The sequence below is a fragment of the Protopterus annectens genome, chromosome 4.part0 (genome assembly GCF_019279795.1).
Source record: "Protopterus annectens isolate FY-2018-M chromosome 4.part0, PAN1.0, whole genome shotgun sequence".
In the NCBI taxonomy this organism is placed as follows: Eukaryota; Metazoa; Chordata; order Ceratodontiformes; family Protopteridae; genus Protopterus; species Protopterus annectens.
The window spans coordinates 293,303,200-293,320,761 of NC_056733.1; the positions used below are offsets into that span (position 1 = coordinate 293,303,200).

Here is a 17,562-nt window from a genome sequence, read left to right on the forward strand (position 1 = left end):
TCCTTTGTCTATTGTTTGCAATGTCCATGTGTCCTTTGTAATGCAATGCCAGTTGTTCGAGAATAAAGCCAGCTTTCCGCCCAAGGGAGCTTCCAGATGATCCCTGGTAGGCGGAATCAGAGTCAAGTCATTGTGTCTGTCCTGTGGTAGTGGTTGTAGCTGCAGCTGTGGCACTACTCCTCTGGTTGGCAGGCTGCCACTGACGGCCCCTGTAGGCACCCTTTGATTGACCTCTGCCTCTAGGGTGTCTATTCCTGCCCCTCTGTGCTCTGGAGGTGTCGGGAAAGGACCAATTCTTTGTAGGCCAGTTCCTGCTGAACCTCGGAGGTTGGACCTGCAGAAATTCCTTTACTGTTTGCACAGATTTTTATTTTTCTTCCACTTTCTTTAGAATCTCCTGTGCAGGGGAGCCAAATAATTTCTGTTTCTCCATTGGAGCATCAAGGAGTTTTGTCTTGACATGGTCTGGCAAGGATTGCTCTTTTAGCCAGGCATGCCTACGAATTACTGCCCCAGTCATAGCTGATCTAAATGAAGCCTCCAGTGCATCATAGCCACATTTTAAGAAATGATTACTGACCTGCTGAGAGTTGTGTACCAAATCCTGAAGGGATTTACGGTCTAAAGGTTCAGGAGAAGAAAGCTTCTTATTCAGCTGATCTAACAAAAATTCTTGGTACTGTATCATATGAAATTGACAGTTTAATGCCCTGGCAGAAAGAGTAACAGATGTATAAACCTTTTTACCCCATCTCTCTAATGCTCTAGACTCTCTTTCAGAGGGTAGGGGATTTTTGGCAGTAGCAGCTGCAACCACTTTTGGGCCCTGAGAAATAGTTTCTGGGTCTGCAGCATGGGCTTTGTAGAGGTGGAAGTGAGAATCCGGGACCCTGTAATATCTGTCAGGTTTGGCAGGGGCTGGGGGAAGAGAATCAGGGGCAGAACTGACATCATTATACACATCATCAATTACAGTTAGAACAGGTGGTATGGCTAAGGGCCTATGCTGGGGCAAATGCAAAAAAGTCCTTAATCTTTTTCTAGATTCAGAGAAATCCTGACCCTGCCATTGAAAGTGCTCCCTCATGGAGTGCAAAGTTTCCCCAAAGGAAAATTCTTCAGGTGGGGAGGCCGAAGGAATAGAATCTTCTGCATCCGAATCCTCATAAGGCAAGTAGGCCCCTTCCTGTTGGTCTGACAAATCAGATCCATCCGTGGAGTAATCAGAGGAGAGAGGTTCAGAGGGTTCAGTCCTGGGCCGTTTGTCTGTTGGAGGTTGGGAGGCCCTGTCTGGGTGAGGTTGGGAACCCCTAATTAAAGATATAAGGTCCTCAGCAAGGCTGAGAATCTGAGAACTAGAGGAAGGCCTCTGAGAAGTAGATTTGGCAGGCATAGCTTTTGAAAGTTTGGCAGCTTTAGCCCTGGAGAAGGCCTTAATAGACATAGAAGCTGGGGGCCTAGCTGCCCCACGTGCAGGAGTAGAAATGTCCAAAGGAATGGTGTCGGACAATTCTTGTGCACTAGCTTCGGTAGGGATATCTGTAGTCGATTCAGCCGGGGCCTCTCTGGCCTCGGTTGTCAGAGGTATGGTTTCAGTTGTAGTAAGAACCGAGGACTCGGTTTCAGCCGAAACCAAGACACTCGCGGTAGGCCTAGCCGTGGTTTCAGCCGAAACCGTGGGCCGCGAGTGTCGGTCCTTTTCCTTGCGTTTTTTGGCCATATGCGAAGTCGGAGTCTCCGACGGCATTTTATATGCAAAATCAGTTCCAAAAAACTCTTCTGCAAACTCCGACCGACGTCTAAGAGTCCGTCGGTTGAAGGAGGCACAGGCTAAACAAGCTGATACGTCGTGGTCTGGGCCTAAGCAAGGAAGGCAGTAAGAATGGAAATCCTTATGAGGTATTTGTTTCCCACAAGTTAAACAATTATTTACTTTGTCTGACATCGGCTGAGGCAAGAAAGAGTCCCCAACGGGGTACTTAGCTTTTTTCGAAGTCTTCGGTAGCTGAAATCTCTGGATCTGACCGACCGGCACTTGCGAACAGCTTCTGCTTCGGGCACCGTGCGGCAAGAAAGACTGAGGAAAATGGCGTCGGCTGATGCCTTTATACCCCAGAAGCTCTGACATCGGGGAAAGTGCGACATCAGCCGAGGCCAGACCCAGACTTTGGAATCCGGCCGACCGAAGGGCTGCCTGAGGCAGGACAACCCATATGTTATGACTGCAGATGCATCCTTGAAGGACATCATAACAAACAACTACACGATGTAAGCCTCTATGTAACTGGACTTTGCGAAATAAGTCTCTAGGGCATTGTAAGACTCTTGAAATTATTGTCTTGCCAAAGTAATTTATCATCATTTTAAGAAACATTTCAAATAGCTTCACAAGGCGAATGAACTGGGCAATAGAAGCTCAGAGTCAATAAAATTTCGAAGTAATTGCACTTTGCGAATAAACTGTACACAGCATAGTGAAATTTCCCCAAAATGGAGGTACCTTTCTAGGTAACTCTTTTCAGTGCAAGAAACATTCTGTAATGGCAGCACTTTGCAAATAGACACACCCAGCAGAAGAAACTTTTTGAAATGGCTATACTTTGACTATACTTCACGCAATAGTTGCACTTTGCACACAAACACTTCAGAATGCATACACAGCAATAAGGACACACTGTAAGCACTTTTACACACTTTGATATACTTCGAATAACTTTAGTTGTGCCCTTGATACAATACAAAGCTGTAGTTATGCACAAAACGCATCACTTTGCCAAAAAACACTAAGTTGCCTTGCTTTATTTATACTTAATGTGCCCTTTTTGCCCTTATTATATTCATTTTGCTCAGTTAATCTCTTTTCATGCCCATTGTAGTTTTCTTGTGCTCGTTTTACTCTAAACATGTCCGTTTTGCTCTTAAACATGTCCATTTTGCTTTGAACATACTCATTTTACTTTGACGATTATTGTTTTGTCAAATGTCATCATTTTAAACATTTCCCAAACCTTTTTGTGCTCTCGCTTATTTAATAATGGAGTTTGTGACCTTGTAATAGTCCGTTTTGTCTTTTTTATAAAACAAGCGGTTTGTGCATATTCTCAATACCTTTGATTCTTTTCTGGCTCTTCTTCATGCTTGTTTCTCTTAGTTTACCTTCACTGTTATCTCTGCACCTCATGGCTCCAAATCTTATTCTCTGTGATCCCGGTTCTGATACCATGTCACTCTCCTGCTTTGGACACAATAGAAGAGTCTCCATGGGTTCTGTTCAAGCAGCTTTATTTTATACAAACACATCATGATAGAAGTTTACTGACTTTAACTTAAGTAGCTTATATACAAACTAACTGTTGGAATCATGCATGCTTACTCTCTGTATGCACTCTCAAAATGGCACTAGGACTGTCACAAGCTTGACATTTATACATGCAGTTATGTCTTTGACATGCTTCTTAAAGTCACAGCAAACAGCATGTGCTCTCTGATCTACACCTACAAGTTATCAAAGGTTTGTTTATCAGATTGTGAATCAGCTGATTTGTCCAATTCACAATTTGTCACTAAAGTAACATGGGATACGTTTAAGTTGCAGATATGATGGGGAATAGGAAATTATCCCTCTTCCTTACTGTCGTGCAATCTTGAAGTTGGTATATATGTAACGTGCACAGCGCTCTCCACATCTGGGAGGTGGGGAGGCTTGGCACCCAGAAAAAAAAAATATATATATATGTGTGTGTGTGTGTGTGTGTGTGTGTTTGTGTGTGTGTGTGTGTGTGTGTGTGTGTGTGTGTGTATATGTGTATTTTTTTTTAATTTAGCTGTTTGTTTGACTTTTCTTTTAGTAGACCATGCTTTGTTGACCTTTTCATTGTCAAGGGTTTAGTACAGACAATATGTGTCAGCTAAGTTTTTTATCGACATTTAAAAAAGTCGATACATGCACACAAACATATATATATATATATATATATATATATATATATATATATATATATATATATATATATATATATATATATATATAGTGTGTGTGTGTGTTCATTTAAGATGGCCCCCCACACCCCCTGCAAATTATATATACCAACTCCAAAATCACACTACAATGAGGAAAACGGTACATTTCCCAACCCACATTGTACAGCGATCGGCATTCAGAAGCTCCAAGAGCTGCATGATATGCACACCTGGTGTTTCATTGATCTAACATCCGGTAATATAAATGTTAGATGTTGTGGAATTTCAGTGGTGCTGTCTCAATCTACTAAAGTTCGGGTAAGTGAAATTTCTGTAAAGTCAGGTAGATCCATATGTTCATAGGTTGGTACTAGGCTATCAGCCCTAGGGCCTATACAAGCCTAGCCATAACAATTCCCTGGCTATTTCTTCCCACATTATTTACTTTCCTGGACCCCTGTCTAGCAGGGATCCCTGGGGTGAATTTCCTTTCTCCCATCCAATCGTCAAGGTTCCTCTTGAAGAGGTCCAAAGAGGCACTCTGCTTGACATGTATGGGCAATCTATTCCAGAGTCTGGGGAGTCTCTGGGTCAGGAACCTATCCCTCCAGCATGTTTTGTTTATTGTGATGACAAGGTTTAGATCCCTGGCGCGTAGCTCTGAGGGATTGGGATTTCTTTAAGTGTAGCATGTCCAACAGCTCTGGGTTTGACATGGCCAGAGTATAGCTGGAGTTTCATCTGCTTTAGGCCTGTGATTCTTTTAGTGAGGTATTTCTGAGGCCTTTCCAGTTGTTGCAGATGTCTTGAGAGGTACATACCAAATGGGTATAATGGGTCTAATGAGGGATGAGTACAGTGGGACAATGACCTCCTTTTTCTGGATGAAAGTGAGACCACTGTCCACCTGTGTCCCTAAGTCTCTTATCACACTTTCTGTGTTTAGTGTACTGCCACCTATATGGTAATTCATGGATACATGTTTTTCCCAAAGGGATAACAATACATTTCTTGGCATTGAGCTTGAGCCCATGGCTCTGGCACCAAGCATCTGTTTCTGTAAGGCCCTTTTGTAGAGTATCCACATCATTTGGGAGTTTGCAGTCATCTGCAAACTTTGTTTTAGTGGTGACCTGTACTTCAGAGAAGTAGATCCCCAGGACTGAACCCTGAGGTACTCCACTTGTCACTTGTCTGGAGCTGGATTTGGACAGTGTGGGTTCTATCAGTAAGCCATTTAGCAACCCATTGGGTGACATAGGGATTAATGCCCAACTTAGTAAGTTTATCTATTATGATTCCAGAGTGGGGATGGTATCAAAGGCCTTGGCAAGGTCTAGATAGGCTGTGTGGACCACCTTACCCTTGTCCATGACTCTGGAGACTGATTCAAAGAAGTCAATCAGGTTCAGGAGACAAGATCGTTCACAAACCCAAACTGGGTGGGGTCCAGTGTTTGAAGGTTGCCAATGTCTTTGTTTATAAGTTCCATGATACCATGGCCTTGCAGATAAGGCTTGTCAGACTGATGGGGGATAACTGTAGCTCTGCCACTCAGTGGGCATGAAACCTGAGGTGAGGCTATGATTAAACATGACACTTAGGTGAGGTGCCAGTTCATATTGTAGTACATGTAGTACACAGCCCGGGATGTCATCTGGTCCCATGGATGCTGTATTCTTGGCTTTAGATAGTGCGTTTTTTACCTGTGTATTACTGGAATTTGATTGAGATGGGCCATTTAGGGGTGAGAGGGTGAAGTTGGCACTGAATCGATCTGCCAGGATATTGGAATATCCTTTGGATCAGTATATTTAATGCCATTCTGTTTTAGCTCAGAGCAGATCTGAGCATTGCCATTTAGATTCTTAACATAGTTATAGAATGCTTTGTGGTTGTCTTTGGAATCTTTGGCAATTTTATTTAACTAGCTTTGGAGGATTTTGAGGCATCTCAGTTTCTTACTGAGGCTAGTAAGGAGTTTTTGCATCCTGGGATTTTCCTCTTTTCTGCAAAAGTTTCTTTCTTTTGTTGTAAAGTTTGTTTATGGCAGGGGACCACCAGATTGGCTTCCTTTTTTTGGATGAGAGCATTTTGGTTCTATTTGGGATGGCATATATATATATATATATATATCAATAAATAACCCATTAAAGGCTCAACAAAGAAATAAAACTATGACTAAAGAACTTTAAGTTGATAAACGGAGAAACAAAAAAACACTCGTAGGCTGAACTGATGTTTAAGCGCTTTCATCCTTTATTGTTCATTAGGACTTCTTCAGAAACGATAATGTAGTAAAATAAATGGTACTCTATTAAATCACTCTAATATAAACATTCAAAAAATGGAACTTACTATTCATTGGTTATCAGCAGTTATCAGAAGGAGACAAGGCCAATCTCTACAATATTGGTCAGCTATTTTCCTTTGTAGAACCTATACTTTTAAAGTGTTTATTTTCCTGTGCTTTCTTTTTTTTTCTTCTTATGTTCGAACATCCAAATGTTGAACATTTGGTCTCGTCCATGTAATGTTCGACATTTTGGATGTTCAAAAATTTAACATAGACCTATATATATATATATATATATATATATATATATATATATATATATATATATATATATGGATCTATGTTGTTACATCAAAATTACAGAACATCAAACTGCATATGGTTGAGATCATATGATCAAAGTTCCTTTATCTTAGAAACAAAAAAATAAGAAAACTGTGTTTTTACAGAGAGGAAAGTCCCCCTGCACCCTACACACCCTGCAAATTACAAATACCAACTTAAGATCACACTACAGTGAAAGAGGGTAAATTCCATGATCCCCACTATACTGTGATCTCATACAACTGATTAACTTTTTTTGAAAGTTAATTATATGGTCTTGACCATATGAAGTTCAACTTTCTGAAATGTCAGTCTTCCAAATGGGACCCATCTATCTATCTATCTATCTATCTATCTATCTATCTATCTATCTATCTATCTATCTATCTATCTTTCATGGAATTTGCATGGCTATGCCCATAGTGTAATCTAAAGAGAACTCCAAGCACCTCAAGATAGGAGAACATACCATCGGCTACTTAACCATCCCTTCCCCAGCCAGTTTGTTCCACCACACCAATCTTCAAATTCAGCCCTGAATCATCAGTATAAGAACTATGTAATTAACATCCTGGATATAAAAATCATTCACTTCTCAGTTCCATTCTATCTATTCCATCAAAGAATTCCATACAAATATTCTACTTAATGAAGCCATTTATAACTGCTATACAAAAGGAAACATAATCTAAGGTGCATACAGCATACCATTCACAAAGCTCATACTGTTTATATTATTCTCTGCTCTAAAAATCTTCACAGCCCTTCCTCTGCTCAGTTCTATCCCCCTGTCTTAACTCCTTATTACCATTTTGTGTCCTCTCATATCCCTACTCCTCTAAGAAATTGGAAATATTCCATAACTAGATAGTATTTACTGCCTCATGCCTAAGAATGCTGTGCAAATTGTACACATGACATATATCAGTATAGGTTACATATTATCACAGCATTTACTTACGCAAACTACGATTATCGTGTGTAGAAATATGTAATATAACCATTTCTCCATTATAACATTACATCTAATGTTATTCCTTCTGATTTAATAAACAATATCATTTGTAGGCTTCTGTAGATTTATATCTCCCTAGTGTAAGCCTGAAAATGCTCCACTAGGATCAGTGTTCTACCCCAATTAACACATAGAAAATATAATAATCTCTATGAAAATGAGTGCTGTGAATCTGTCTCAAAGGCTAACCAGCTCATACTATCAAGATAAGAAGAAGGTTGTGAAGCCATATCAGCGGTGGCCTGGTAATTTAGAAATGCACTCTCACATCTTGCTTTTGAGCATTGCTGTGATGTGAAATAGGGGTCTGATTAGAAAAGGAAAACTGGCCATGTATGATGTTAATATACATTAACAGAATTAAGTTTTATAAAGAAATAAATAAAGACTACCGGGGACAGAATGTACATAGAGAACCTAGAACAGGGAGTATGTGTTTGATGACTGAATGGGAATACCACAAGTGGTTTTGTAACTATCCAACACTGTAATTATCATACTGTAATTATCTATCATTATTGTAATTATAGCCATTACAAATAAACTGAACAGATGGCTTCTCAAATTATTATTTCGAAAAAATATCTCTATGTACTTGTGACACAAGCCCAATATGTAGTATTCCCTTAATAGTTCAAAGTTCAATATAAACAGACCAGATGAGCTGTAATTTAGCTGGGCACATCCATTATGGTGTCGTGGTGCAAGTGTGCCCTAAAAAAGGCTTACCTTGCTAGTTAGTAAACAAGCAGACTATGAAGTTATTCAGAAAATATGAAATTATTATTATTATTATTATTATTATTCAAGATTGTTCTCTAAGCAACAGAATGGTATTTTGGATTGTCCTTTATTTAAGAAAACATAGTATATAAAACATGAAAGTTATAACAGATTAGGATATTAATCAGCATTCTTAAAGTAATTTTTGAATGCAAATGAATTTATGAAATCGACACAAAAAAAAGAAAAAGTATATTATGGGAATTTTGAATTGTAGAATACAGATCAGAAACTCTGAATTACTTAGCTTAGAAGTACTAGGGGACATTTTATGTGAACTTTTTTCCTGTGTTTATTCCTTTGATAATTAATTTTGATAAAACAGTGTTTAAAAAATGAAACCATTAACAGAACCAGGCTAATGACCGTGTTCAGTGTAAACACAAGGCAAAAGGCAGTTAGTGTACTACAGACCATCCCATAATAATAATGGTAAAGTTGATTTATAGACATCCATTGCAAAGAGGTGAATGGCAAAAGATACCCTGCATACAATGAGGTTTAGGAATCAAGGCCAGAATAAAACATATGACTCCTCACAGGATATTTCTTCATTAGAGGAGAAGCACTCTTGTTTGCAGTTAGAAGTTCAGTTCTAGCAGGTTAGCCGCAAGCATTGTAATGTAAGTTAGTTGAAGAAGTAATAAGTTCTCAACTTAATTTAACAACTAAGTTTTACCTGAGAGGAATTTGGTAGGTCATCATGATTTTTTCATCTGCACTGGCCATATGCGCCCAAAATGGATCTTGCAGTACATAGTCGAACTGGTAAGTGTTCTCTGTAGCTGCACATGTTTTTGCCTGTAGATCATTTTCTGAAGAATCAATACTGCCAAAATATTTGCTAGTGTTGTTACTCTGGCTGCTTCCTAAGAAGTCAGGGAAAAATGAAAAGCAAATAAAATAACTTTATCACAAACATTTGCTTTCAGAATAAATTTTAAACTGCTCAAATTATACATCAAAATGCATTTCTTTGTCAGATACCATTTTAGTTTCTGCAAAACCTAAACAACTTGGTTCAGAAACATGCTGAAATAGCCCACAGTTAATACATCACACCATCATTTTTTTCAGGCATTGGTGCTTTCCCTTCTTAGACCTTTTGAATTCTATCTCCAGGAAGGGTTAAGCAAACATAATGCTCAAGGAATTGTTATGAAAATGTAAATATTTAGTGGTACAGTTTATTAATATTCATGGAAACTTCTTCAATTTTTCTCATGTGTGTTCATTCTCTTATTTTTTATACCCTCTTCCTCATAAGTAAATATTTAGTGGTACAGTTTATTAATATTCATGCAAACTTCTTCAATTTTTCTCATGTGTGTTCATTCTCTTATTTTTTATACCCTCTTCCTCATAATTTCTGTTTTCGCTATTGCCCATTTTTGAAATCTACGTCCAACTTCACTCTATCAGAGAATATCTAGCCACTAGAATTTTGTCTTCAAGCCTTCTTTCCTATTTGACCATTTTGCTACATTTAAGAAAACAACCTTAACATTGTTTGATTTTAAATGCCAGAAACTAATGCATTTTAACACTTCAATGCTCTTACTGCTAATTTTATACTCATTCCGCTTTGTAAACATTGTTTTACTTTGCAATTTCACTTAGTACTTATGTTTTAAGTGCCACAAAACAAATAGCACTAGAATTATCCAATCTAAGGATCTAAACTTTTGTCTATGACATAAACAAAACATGTTGGAGGGACAGGTATTTGTCTCACAAATTACCTCTTCTCTAAAACAGGCTCCCCATTCATGTGAAACAGAGCTTTTCCCTAAGTATATTCAAATGTAATTTGGACCAATGGATGGGAAATCACAAAAACACTTCTGCTTGTCACCTGTGACTCTTATGGACAGGGGCAGTTTGTAGATGCCATAAGACACAGGCATATACCAAAGCCATTCTAGCCCATGGTCATTGATAATTGGGAAAATTAGAACATGAATAGCTAGGCTTAAATAGGCTTTAGGGCTGTTAGCCTTTAACCTTTTATGATCCTATAATCCTATGATGAAATTTGTTATAACAGAAATAAAAGGCACAAACAGCACATTTTTGCAATACTTTATTGCCCTATTTACTGATTGTTCCCTTATTACTAGCTCCTTTCTACTGTATAAAACCTATCACTGTGCTGTGTGTGGTTTCAGGGTTTCAAATCACAATCATCCATACTGGAGAGCAAGATCCATGCTCCCACCTCCACCATCAGATGACTGCCGATAGTCAAATGATATTAACATGATGCAGCCATTACAGTTTGTGAAAGTACTATGACATTTTAATGGGTCCATTCAGTACTTCCATGAAAGAAAGTACATTTTTGTGAGCATGCTCACCATAGCAGCATATATTTGAGAAGTACAACAGCAGCTACAGCAGTATTCCTTGCCTAACAGAAATCACTACAGGCAGGTGCCACCCGGGGTCTATATTATATGAGCGAAAGTTCATATGAACGAACGCTCTTATGAATGAAAATGCCGGACATCGAAAGCCCCCCACACCCCCTGCTAAATATATATTCCAACTCCGAGAATGCACTACAGTGAGGAAAGGGCAAATATTCCTATCTTCACTGTACTGCGACCCCAGAAAAAGCGTTTCGATGTCCAGCATTTTTGCTCATAAGAGCGTTCATTCATATGAACTTTCGCTCATATAATACAGACCCGTGCCACCCATTCTGTCTGATTTCCAGAGCTTTGTAAGCATCCACAAAGTACAGCTTGAAGTCCTATCTCTTTCACTCTACAATGTTTGCCCAGTGCATGGCTACTGAGAGGCACCCTCTGTTTTTGGACAGGGTGTGTTGAAGTTCTATTCATATTAGACCTACTACATACTCACAAGTCTAATAGTATCAGAGGATCTCAATCTCTTTTGCAAAAGAAATAGAACATGTTGGAGGAATAGGTTTGTATCATAGAGAATACTTTCTCTATAGAACTATCATCCACTCCATATAAAGCAAAATACTTCTATTACTCTAATCATATGTAATTTGAATGAAAAGCAGTGTAAATGCAAATTCACCCCTTCCCCTTGTTTAGCAACCCGGTCCCTCAAGGCTAATGCAAATGTGTAAGTGTCCCAATATATCTTTGTTTTCTCTGTCATTGGGTTATTCATATGCAAACTATAATGTCTAAAAACTACCATGGGACTATAAGACCAGGCTTCTTAAGATCCTCTCAGATCAATAGCCTAGTAAGCTGCTACGAACAATGAGGAGAAGGTGTCCCATTTTCACTTTTACCCGTGGAAAAGGATACCTCTAAGTGTGATTTTAGCTAAAGACACACAATGTCCCTGCCTCCTGACAGCTATAAAGTTCTACATGATCTAAGTCTCATGGTTTCAAATATGCTTAATCTTAGGCTCCCTGAGGGATGAATGATGAGTTGAAGAAACACAAGGCCTGTGTACTAGCCACTTGCACTTTTTTCCCTCCCATTTTTTTCTTATACAATGTCATGTATCTATTTCAGCTGTGATGGTGCCTTAATCTCTTCCTTCCCTTTACCTGTACTTACAGCACCAAAGATATGAATCCCAACTGGGGCAGGATGGTGGGAGCTTATGCTGCAAGCCTTGAGCCTATTACTTAAACCTATAGCGTAAAATTGGGAACCGCAGCTAATCATGTATAGGGAGATCAATATTGTGTTTCACAGACACAAGATGTGCCTTAGGACCAGTATAAATCTCTCTTTATAAATGAATAGCTGCAGCTCAGAACTTATTATGACTGAAGTAAAACCACCAACAGCATTTTTAGAAAAAAACTTCAGTACCACTGAGGAACATAATTCGTGTGGTACCAGAATTAATTTTTCAGTGACAAACTTAAAATCCCATAGAGGAGGCTTAGACTTCCTAGGAAACTATGAGTGAAGATGCCTTTTAGAAAATGTTTCCCAGTAGCATGTCAGCACAGAGAGGGTCCAGGGAAGACATGCAGCAGTAGTTGAAAGATTCACCTTAACACAGAATATGCCATCTTGGAAGAATCCCAGAAGGTATTGTGGAAATTCTGACTCTTTAGTCTGCATGGGTACCATCATGCTAGAGGGACACCATAAAAAAGAACCTCTTCCATTTGACAGATACAATTTTCTACTGCTAAATTTTGTTGCATCCTTTATAATGCATATTACTTTTTCTGAGAATTGATCATTAAAGATTGTCTGGTGCATTGAAGCGACTAATATGAAGGTCCTTTGCTTTGTGTGTACCACTGCCCCTTCCTCATAGGTCCAGAGGATGCAGATTTTGTGAGAATTATAGCATTCCTTGCTTTCATAATCTTTTTGTTTTTTTTACGACACTTTGCCCTTGCTGTCTGTTGACCATTTGCCCATCCCAGCCAACTAGACTATTCATTCTCCATCACCACAGTAAGAGTCGAATGGAAGAGGCCATCATTCAGATAGCCATCAGAGATTGTTTGTATATTTGCAGTTTTCTCTTTGGCCCTAACTGCATAGATCTGGCTATGTGCCAGGGAGAGGAGTGCAATTGGCCATTGGAGGAAGACATCCCCTCACTTTCTGCAAGGGGTATTCCATCTAAGAAGCCTTGGCCTTCCTCCCAAGGCATGTGCGGTAGTCTTCCCAGTCTCCATCAGTGAGATTGCAGCACTTAGTGTGCCCAAGTTCATGCAACTCCCCCCCCACCCCACCTGCAGGAAAAAGTGGACTACACCTCTTCTGTCCATCCATTCCTCCATCCGCCTCCTTCAATGTTGGAGCTGCTAGTCAAACCCTGGTCATCTGGGTCACAGTCAGTGTTGCATCCACCATCCATAGTTTTTGAGAATCCTGCTTTATTTTCCCATTATTATACTCTGGTCTTATGAGATATAAAAGACTTGGAGATAGTGACCTAGTTGGAATGCTAATCAGCATGGCAGATAAAAGTGAGTAGCCCTTTATCTGTTTATATTTCACATTGCTGCTGTCTGTTATTACCATCAAAGTCCATGGTTGCCAGACTGGTTTGAATTCTCTCAGACTGAGAACTGTGGCCATCATAAATTTTAGAATGAGATACTGGTGAATCTTTGTTGCTCCCCGTGCCGGGTACCTTTAGGTGATTTGTATGTGGTCCCCCAAGCTAAGTTTGATGCAACCATTGTCATAGTCTGTATCCCTGTCAGAATCACAAACAGGATCCTCATGATTGTTTTCCACTTGAAGCAACCACCGGGAAAGTTGCCTTCTTATGGAAGGGATCATGGGTAATATCTTTTGAAAAAGACGAATCTGCTGATTTGCAGCAAGTAGAAGAGTCCCTGACAAAAGCATTGGAAGTAAAAATCACAGGGCCCGGTGACTCAGATTCTTACTATAAAATGACAGATTTGAGTACTATTTTTTTTTCTCAAATAACTTTTTATTGATTTTTACAGATACCAAAACCATTACAATAATTTCCATGAGTAGGTAAAATATCAATGTATACAAAGGCATGTATGAAAACAAGGATGAAACTACCTATACATATATAAAAACTAAGTTATATACAAAATTTACAAAGGTGCTACCATGCAATTAGAACAGGGTAAGAAAGAAGAAACGATTCTATGAGAAACACGAGTGGACCTCCAATTAACCCAGGGAGAGGAAACTATAAAAATATCTCAGAAACTAGGCCTCCAACTTAGTTAATCACTTAAAATTTGGTTAAGTAGGAGTTTCCAGAATTCTTGGTAGTAAGCTTTTTTCTTGATCCCTTTTATGATAAGCTTTTGCACAGAAATGTATTTAAATGCCATCTCTTTGAACCCCTTCCAACATAGTTTAGTACGATCTAACCAGTTTTTAGTGATGTATAATTTGACAAGAGACCAGAGTGTAATTAATACATGATGTTTTAGTTTAGGTAACTTAAGGATGGGGATGTGTAGTATGGCTGTTTCCCAGGAGAGAGTAGATTTGTGATATGATCCAAAGCAAGCACCCACTGTAGTACTGGAAACAAAAAGGCAGCAGTAGAATACAACCAAGTTGAGAAAAGACTTTTAATACAAAAAGCAGCAACAAAGCTTTCGGGTCTACACCCTTCCTCAATGCTAAATACAAATTCAAAAACATATCAATTAGAGTTAAACAGGAGCCAAGAAAAGTCATGTGATTGCAGTCAGCTGATCAAATGACAACAACATATAAAATCACAAATAGGTTATTGTAAAAAATACAACATTTAAAAGTAACATAGGAAACACAAATAAAGAATAAAGCACACAAAATATTTTTATGTATTTATAATATTTTATAATATTTTTATGTTTTTGCTCTTGGAGGGAATAATTTTGTTGGTGTAGTTCTAGTAATTCTCTTTGAGTGTTCTTAATCGAGATATCTATCTCAGGGTCTGGACTTAACTTATGTTTCTTTTCTAGGTTAGTTAGGTAAGAAATCAGTTTAACTTCCTTCTCCTTGTTAACCTTTTTGTAATATGAAGCCTTTTGGATCAAGGTCCATCTTAGTTTTGCTTTGCAAGCCACCCACTGGATGTCTAGTGGTATTTGAGACATCTCAAGGTTGGTGTGAAGGTCTGCTAAAGTGTCATTGATTTCTTGGGTTATGACTTTGTTAAAGAGTAAATTATTGTTTAACGTCCAGTTACCATAAATGGGTTTCGAAGGTATTCTATTTGTGAAGGTTAGATTGAGAGAGATTCTGGCATGATCTGATAGGACTCTAGGCTCTGAATAAATGTTTAATCTAAGATTCGTTAAGGATTCTGAGATTAGGAAAAAATCCAGGCGTGACCAGGTGTTGTAGCATTTCGAGTAGTATGTATAAATGTTGCCTTTAGTTAAATTTCCACTAAATGAGATTGGATCTATAAGGTTGAAATCAGACATTAGTTCCACCAGAGCTAATGAGGCTTGGAAATTGTACGAGGTTGAATTATTTGTGCGATCTAAGACTGGGTCTATGACTGTGTTCCAGTCTCCATCTAGTATATACTGGTGATTTTGGAATGTGCAAAGAATGTTATAGATCTCCATAATGAAATCTTGTTGTTGTGTACAGGGACCATAGAAATTTAAGAACAGAACTAGTTTGTCAGAGTCGGGGTTTATGGATATGAAAAGACACCATCTGCCATTTTTGTCAGATTTAGATTCTGTGAACCACCCCTTGGAATTCTTTTTTGATTATAATGGCCACCCCCTTTGAGTTTGAGCTGTCGCTCGCTGCTGTGATAGATCTTATCCATTTTCTGTTAACATCCTTCTCCCAGCCCTCTTTGAGCATATGTGTTTCTTGCAAAAAACAGATATTAGCCTGAGATTTAAACATAAGGTGCAATAGCAAGTTTTTCTTAGCTTTATTTTGTAGTCCCCTTATGTTCCAAGAATCTAGCGTCCACCCCATGGTCAGTGATATAGAGGGATTGAATGGTTAAGAGCTTTATTGTCCAATTTTGTCGAGAAATGTCCCATTATAGCATATAGGTGAAGAGTTAAAATTATGAGAAACGTTGGTTAAGGAGGTCCACATCATACTCTGATATGTTTAGAATTACAACTATCAAGGTAGCACAGTACTCCTTCAGCCAAAACCCGGTGCCTTACCACCTGAACCCCCCTCGATGAAGAAGTAAAACAACTTAGACAAGTTTGATAAAACAGTTTAAGTAACATTTGTGTCAGTGCAAGAAAATAATTCACATTTAACCTTTTGAAAAAACCCATTAATAAGACCAAAACCACTAAACATATGTACAAAGGTATACTTGTCCATAGACTGGTCATCTTAAACCCTACTTCCAAAAGACCACAAGCATCCTCTAAATGGGTAAGGTTAAGAGATGTAAGGAAAAGCCTCAATGGCATTTTATTATTCTAAAAATAACTGAATAACATATATAAGTTGAATAAAACTCGCTGGCTAATGGGAAAAGCAAAACACCAGGTAGTAACCCTCATGCAAGTTAACTATGAGTATGATATAATACTGAGAAACAGCAATTGGCTGAGCAAAGGGTAATGTATATCAAAAAGTTCAGTCATTATTTGTATGCATTTAGCAGTGCATAAATAACAAGCAAGGAATACGATAAATAATTGCAAGTCACAGAAAGAATGGAAAGGGAGGAGAAGAGAGAGGAAAAAGAAAGAAGACACAAAAAGAAAAAAATAACAGAAAACCAAATTATAATTGTATATGATGCCCAGAAGTATCTTGAGTGGCTTATGTTTATACTATATTGCTGGCATTAAATAGGACAGGTAATTGAACCAGCCTTGCAAGATAATAACTATTCTGATACATAATATGGCTATAAAAGAGCTATGCATAGAATGGAAAAGGTTTTTTGGTAATGAGTCCAGGGAACAACCCTAGGAATAATCTTCTAAGTTTTGAACAATTAGGATTACTAGTTAAGTTGCTTATGGGGTCATTATAAAGGAGAAAGCAAAGCAAGTATATGTTTCAGGGCTATCATTCACTCTACGCCAGTCGAAGATAACTATTAGCTAAGGCAAACAACAAAAAGTCCAAGGGGAGACTGTGTCAAAGATGCAGATATCTGACACTGAGATGGCTTGATATAAGTGTTCCCTCATCTAGCCTTACAAACACTGACCAGGATCAGTTGGGTGATTGAGAGGGTAGAGTCAGCAAGGAAGAGTGTATTCATCTGAAAAAGGCAACATTTTGTGCATTCAGTAGCAGGTAGTAGAATAAGTGTTGAGAGCCTACCCACCGTGCTGTTCAAGCCTTGCAGCAAAAGACCTCCAGTATTTAGAAGTACCAAACAGATATCACACCAGACAATGTGAGGCATGGATATCTTGGATGTATATATTATAAAGGTTCTGTCTGCTGATTATTGCCTCAAAACTGATTCGTAGGGCTGTTGCCGATAATTCCGGTGGTGGAGTCTATGTGCAGATGCATCGGGAAGTTGCGATGATAATTGGCCTCCGTATACAACAAACTGGAACCAATTTGGTTCCTAGCTTTTTCTCTTTTAACCAGAAGTAATCGAGTGATTCTGGACTTTAAGGGTTGCTAAAATACAACACAGATCTAGCGAAGCATATATAGGAAAGAAGATTATATTTTCCAGTGAGTAAAAAAACAGGGCTTGACCTTCACTAATGGATAGCTATGTTATACAGGATGTTACAGTTCCGGTGACA

At 38.5% G+C, this 17,562-nt stretch overlaps 1 protein-coding gene and 1 long non-coding RNA gene across 4 annotated transcripts in view; one reads left to right on the forward strand and one right to left on the reverse strand.

The window, feature by feature from the left end:
- Nucleotides 1-17,562, reverse strand: part of LOC122799310 (period circadian protein homolog 1-like) — a 439,191-nt gene that overhangs the window by 33,064 nt on the left and 388,565 nt on the right. For all 3 annotated transcript variants that reach the window (XM_044068277.1, XM_044068278.1, XM_044068276.1), the window contains one exon: nucleotides 9,058-9,247. In XM_044068277.1, coding sequence (XP_043924212.1) covers nucleotides 9,058-9,247 — 190 coding nt within the window. The remainder of the gene's footprint in view (nucleotides 1-9,057; nucleotides 9,248-17,562) is intronic.
- The window catches only part of LOC122799313, a 52,625-nt gene continuing 52,269 nt past the window's right edge, over nucleotides 17,207-17,562 (forward strand). The window contains exon 1 of the long non-coding RNA XR_006364453.1: nucleotides 17,207-17,488. This is a non-coding gene — a long non-coding RNA (uncharacterized LOC122799313). The remainder of the gene's footprint in view (nucleotides 17,489-17,562) is intronic.